Source organism: Mangifera indica, chromosome 20 (genome assembly GCF_011075055.1).
Source record: "Mangifera indica cultivar Alphonso chromosome 20, CATAS_Mindica_2.1, whole genome shotgun sequence".
NCBI lineage: Eukaryota > Viridiplantae > Streptophyta > Magnoliopsida > Sapindales > Anacardiaceae > Mangifera > Mangifera indica.
Window position 1 is genome coordinate 10,631,579 of NC_058156.1, and position 6,230 is coordinate 10,637,808.

The 6,230-nt window shown below is 37.0% G+C and overlaps 1 protein-coding gene across 1 annotated transcript; it reads left to right on the plus strand.

Annotated features, from left to right (window-relative positions):
- Positions 1-1,236: 1,236 nt before the first annotated feature.
- Positions 1,237-4,689, plus strand: LOC123204125 (AP-3 complex subunit delta-like). Its single transcript, XM_044620688.1, is given in 2 exon segments — positions 1,237-2,071; positions 2,073-4,689. Coding segments are annotated over 2 exon segments (1,542 nt in total). The 5' UTR covers positions 1,237-1,435; the 3' UTR covers positions 2,979-4,689.
- The last annotated feature ends 1,541 nt before the right edge of the window (positions 4,690-6,230 follow it).

Below are 6,230 nucleotides of genomic sequence, written 5' to 3' on the forward strand. Positions count from 1 at the left end.
CCTCTACAAGCTTTTGTGTAGTTCTGAAATCTCATTAAGAACACATGATGTATCTTCAAACAGTGACTGTCACATTATGAAGTGCCTCTTTTTTGCTTCCAGTGCTGGTAAAACAATTTCATCCTCAGCATTACTGTGAACTCTCTATAAATCTTCCAATGAAATGTCGAAGGAACTTCCCATCACAATCAGTCAGCTTTCCAGATCCAACATCTCCAAATCTTTGCTTATGGCTTTATGAAATTTGAATATGGTATCAAACCGGTCTTTCTGAATATCCGACAACATAAGAGCTAGCATCTGTTTCGCAAATAACAGGGCGGATCACTCGAAGACGGCTCAGGGGGATTTGCAGCTTCCAAGGGGTTAGGGATATTGCTACTTTTACCCAGCAACTTTCATTTTATCTTGAAATGATAACGGACTTGCATTAGTGCAAAAACCTCAAGAGCAAGATTGACATGACTGAGAAAAATTTTCTGCAATATCAGTGAGCTTTTTAGCAGCACAGCAACCAACTCCATTGGGAGACAAGCATTCACCTAATATATAATGTATTTATGTATATTGCAGATGTAGCAAGTGACTGATTCAAAATCATCTCCTCTGTTGATTGATTTGTAAGGGTACTCTTTCTATTATTATCAATAGTGCAAGTGCTGCGGATGACAATAGGCCAAAAAAGGACAAACACCCAATTCCATCTCCGTCTTTATTGGGAAAACATTTTCTGTCCCCACCCACAAAGATGACAGGAATCCTTGTGTCCTTCCCCGGGGAAAATATTCCTACTCTTCCCCTCCTTATTTCCACGAAAAAAAATTGTATAAAAATATATTTATAATAATTCTAAATTTTACATAATAATTCAATATTTAAATATTTAAAAATATAAAATAGAAAAGAGGAAACATAGAATTTTAAAATTTTAAAAGTATAATTCAATATATATATTTTTTAATTTTCGATCAAAAGAATTTTAATTACTTTTGTCTTTGTGTCTGTTCACGTTTCTCTTATAAAATCTCTTCTCTATTCAAGTAGAGATAGAATAAAATCCTAATGCCTATAATATGAAACTGTATATTGAATTTTATATTTTTTTATAAGATGACATAATAATTTCATTTTTGAAGAATAGAAAAATATTAACTTTTTTTTAATTATAATAATTAAATCACAATCACCAATTAATTATTATTTCATTCTTTTTTTTTTTAATTTTTTAATCCATTTTGTCATCAATCATCATCAAGCTCGTCCCCTCGGAGTTTTCTTCCTTCTCAGAAACGAACGTACATTTTCTTACAGACGAAACAAAACAATACGAACAAACTGGAATTTTTCCCTCAAATTTAAACAAATCTCTTCATCATCCTCCCTGTTACTATGTAATCCTTCAAGTTATAACAAAAAAGAAGCGCAATTCTCATAAATGGCTTCTACTTCGATCATGGACACCCTTTTCCAGCGCAATCTCGATGACTTAATCAATGGCTTTCGCCGAAACCCGGTTAAAGAATCCCTGTTCATCTCCAAAGCCCTTGAAGAGATTCGTCACGGGATCAAATCTACAGACCTTCACACCAAATCAGCCGCTCTTCAGAAACTCTGTTGTCTCAACTCTCTCCACGGAAACGACATGTCGTTTGCTTGTTTTCACGCCATTGAAGTCATGTCGTCCCCGCAATTCCTCCACAAGAAAATTGGCTACCATGCCGTCGCTCAATCGTTCCACGACGACACCCCGGTAATGCTCTTTATCACCAACCAGTTACGTAAAGACCTGAATAGTCATAATCACTATGAAGTGAGTTTAGCTCTTGAATGTTTAGCCAGAATTGGAAATGTTGATCTTTGTAGAGATTTAACTCCTGAAGTTTTTACATTGTTGTCTACTAGTAAAGCTTTTGTTAAGAAGAAAGCTGTGGCCGTTGTTTTGAGGGTTTTTGAGAAATACCCAGATGCTGTTAGGGTTTGTTTTAAGCGTTTAGTTGATAATTTAGAGAGTTCGGATGCAATTATTGTGTCTGCCGTTATTGGAGTGTTCTGTGAGCTTAGTTTGAAAGACCCCCAGATCTTATTTACCGTTGGCGCCAGAGTTTTATAAGATTTTGGTTGAATCACAGAATAATTGGTCGTTGATTAAGGTGCTGAAGATATTTGCTAAGTTGGTGCAGTTAGAGCCTAGGTTGGCAAAGAAAGTTGTTGAGCCGATATGTGAGCATATGAGGAGTGGCGCAAAGTCTTTGCTTTTTGAGTGTATTAGGACTGTTGTAAGTAGTTTGATTGAGTATGATTCTGCGGTGAAGCTTGCAGTCACAAAGGTTACGGAGTTTCTGGTTGATGATGATCCAGATTTAAAGTATCTTGGGTTGCAAGCACTTTCAATTATTGCACCGCAACATTTGTGGGCGGTGTTGGAAAATAAGCATTTTGTGGTTAAGTCTATGAGTGATGGGGATTTTAACATAAAGCTTGAGTCTTTGCGCCTTCTGATGGCAATGGTGTCTGAGAACAATGTGGTTGAAGTAACAAGGGTTTTAGTTAATTATGCACTTAAATCTGACCCTGAGTTTTGTAATGAGATTCTTGGTTCAATTTTATGTACTTGTTCTAGAAATGTATACGAGGTAATTCTTGACTTTGATCGGTATGCATCACTTCTTGGGGAAATGGCAAGAATCCCACATTGCCAAAAGGGAGAAAAAATTGAGAATCAGCTAATTGATATTGGTTTGAGGGTCAAAGATGTTAGACCTGAGCTTGTTAGTGTTAGTTGTGATCTTCTGATTGATCCTGCATTACTTGGTAATCCATTTGTACATCAAATATCATCAGCAGCTGCTTGGTTGTCAGGGGAGTATGTTGAGTTCTCTAGGAATCCATTTGAGCTAATGGAGGCACTATTACAACCTTGTACTACTCTCTTGCTGCCCTCCATAAGGGCTGTGTTCAGTCCGCTTTTAAAGTATTAACCTTTTGTGTACAATCTTATCTCATAGGCAGAGGAAATAGCAGTTCCTCATGACAATCTATCTTTGGGAATTCCAGGAACAATATCTGTAAGGAAGTGCCCTGAAAGTTCAGATTTAGCAACATCAAAATCTCCTGCCCATTATGAAAAGGATAAAGAGTTTGATCTGAGGGATGTAAATCAATTATTTGAAGATCTTTCTATAGAAAATGAAAAGGATATAACTTTTTCTATTGGTTAGGCATCTACTTCTGCTTCTTTAGTCAGTAACAGTTTCAGGCAAGAATCTATTGTTAACTTGTTAAATCTAGTTGAATTTGCCTTGGGGCCACTCTCCACGAACCATGATGTAGAGATATAAGAGAGAGCAAGGAATATATTTGGTTTAATTGATTTGATATAGCAAGAAGTACTGAATCATATGGTCCAAGGTGAAGAGATTGTGGCGAGGGAAGAAACTGTACCTTATAGTGTGGTGAAATTGATGCATGATTCCTTTTCTAAGGAGCTGGGCTCGGTCTCATCCAGTGCTCAGGCAAGGGTTCCTGTACCAGAGGGGATAAGGCTTAATGCAAATCTTGCTGACTTGGAAATGGTCTGTGGTGATGTGCAATCACCTTTGTCAGGTCCATTTTCTCTTGCCAGTGTTCAATATGAGGAAATAGTTGGTGTTTCCCCATATTACATCCAGAGCAAAGATGAATTGGAACCATCAAATGAGTCCACTTCTCTGCTTGCCAAACACCGCAAGCGGGATGACTTGTGTTATCTTCCTTCAGAAAAGACTGAGATTGTATCAAATGATTATCCTCCTGCCAATGATCCAATGTCACAGGATAAACTCAATGGCAATGCTGATGTTCTAGTTAAGCTCACAGAGCAGTCATTGGCCCCAAAGAAAAAACCAAACCGTGCAAAACCTAGGCCAGTGGTGTTAAAATTAGATGGAGATGAGATATCCATCTCAGCCAAGAAGCCCGGGATAATGGGTGGTTTACTGTCCAGTGCAGTGTGGGATGTTCTTTTAGGTAATGAAGCCGTACCTGCTTCATCACAAAGTAACCAATCTGATAAGCCATCTAGCAGGAGAGAAGGGAAGCATTAAAGTACTGAATTTCCTCACGAATCAATGAATTTTAGTGGTGAGGAGATGCCTGGTCGGGGAAATTCCAGCTCAAGAAGAAGCAAACGCCATAGTCATGGTAAAGAGAAAAGACACAAAGGTTCAGGGAACATTGTTGAGAGAAAAGAAGATGGCGTTCAGAAAGAAAAGAATAAGGGTAATCATAGCCATGGTAGGCATAAAGCTCGACAAAAAGCTGATGAGCCTCTAAAAGTGGTTATGCAAACAATGGAAGTAACTGATTTTCTTTTGTAGCATTAATTTTTGAATCCAATGTATTCATCAACTGCTGCACAGAACCTTGTCAATATTGTGCCCTGTCCTTTAACACTTCCGAGTTTTTAAGGTTAGTGTTGCTGCAGATTTATACATTTTTTTTCCTTTTTTCGGTTGGGCATGTGATTGTCTTGAAGTTTTACTTCTGGGATTGTTTTTACATCTCATATTTTGTAACTTTCATTTATCAAGTGAAAAATTTCAATATTTGAGATTTTGATTTGCTCTATTGACTGATGTTAAGATAGATATGATCCCCATATATTCTGTGGTTATATCTTTGCTTTGATGAGGAATAACAAATTTTGGGTTATGATGTTTTGTGAATGATAATGAATAGCTTTTGCTTGAGTTGCAACTTGTTTTTCCCTTATTGCTTGCTTATATGTTTATGTTGGAAAAATGACCTTTGCCTTGAGGAAACTATCATATTATTGTCAAGTTTGATTTTGATCCATTATTAATACTTCCACTCAACCTCCTGAATGAACTGCATAATTAAATTATCACTTCAAAACTGGTATTGGTAATTTTATATTTAATGTTGATGAGTTAGTGCAATCATTATAAGAATTCTTGTGATGTACTTGTGTTGTACTGTAAACCATAGGGGCAGATTTGAGCTGGTTCAGGCTCGGCTTGCTGTTCGGCTTGAATGAGCCGAATTTGAGCTGGTGCAAATTTTGCGTGTTAAGCTTAGGTTATGTCAGTGCTGGCATCTTAGGCCATCTTGTTGACTATTATTTTTTTTTTAAAAATAATTCTTCTTTTATTTCTCTAATATTATTGTTTACCTTCTCTGATGTTACTGTTTATCAGTTTGAGCAAGATGAGCTCGAGTAGATTTATGTTTGAATTTGATTTGGTTTGAATCCATCTAAAGTAGACCACGTGCATAGGTTAAGAGGTCAAACTTGTTTCCCATCATGAATTAGGAGGTATTTCTTGACGTTACTATTCATTCTGTCCTTTGTGGTAGAAAGAATTTGGTGCAATTTTCCTGATGGAGTTGGTCCAATTCCTGGAGCTTTATCCGATATTGGCCTTAATTGGGCCAAAAACTAGGGATGTAGGAAATAGCTGGTCTGTGCTTGGGGTAATGGGTCTATAAAGTATACCTGGATCGGGCTTGAAAAAAATCAAGCATCGGGTATACTAGGGCTGGATTCGAGCCGAGTCGAGCTCGGCTCGCAGCCAGCTCAGGCTCGGCTCGGTCTATTTATGACCGGCTTGAGTCGAACTCGGCTCGGCTCGGCTCGTTTACGGCTCGACTCGACTTGTTTTTCATATCAAAACGATATCGTTTTGTGTATATATATGGATCAAAACGACGTCGTTTTGTATAAAAAATTAAGAAAAAAATCTACCGAGTCAACTCGAGCCAACTCGTTTCGGGCTCAAACCGAGCCGAGCTTGAGCTCGAGCTGGCTCGGCTCGAATCCAGCCCTAGGGTATACCATAGGCCCACCCTAACATTAAAGGTGAATCTGATCCAAATACGTTTAACTCAAATCACAGCTTGGTTTGAATGAGTCGATCTTAAGCTAAAATTTCATCTTGATCATTTAGATCAAAATTAACTTATCTGTTTATTCGATGATATTATTCATTTTACTGATAATATTATTTATGTCATTAATAACATGTCTTGACATTATACATCAACTCAAATGAAACATGATAGGTTACCCCTTAAAAACTACATTCAAACGAAGTAAAATTTTGGAAAATCTTTGAGAGTGAGAACTCTAAAAGTGTGATTGGTTAAGTAAATTTATAATTATCAAAAAAAAAAAATCATAAAAATATATTACTTGAAAGATCAATAAATATAGATTATTACTATATTTGATA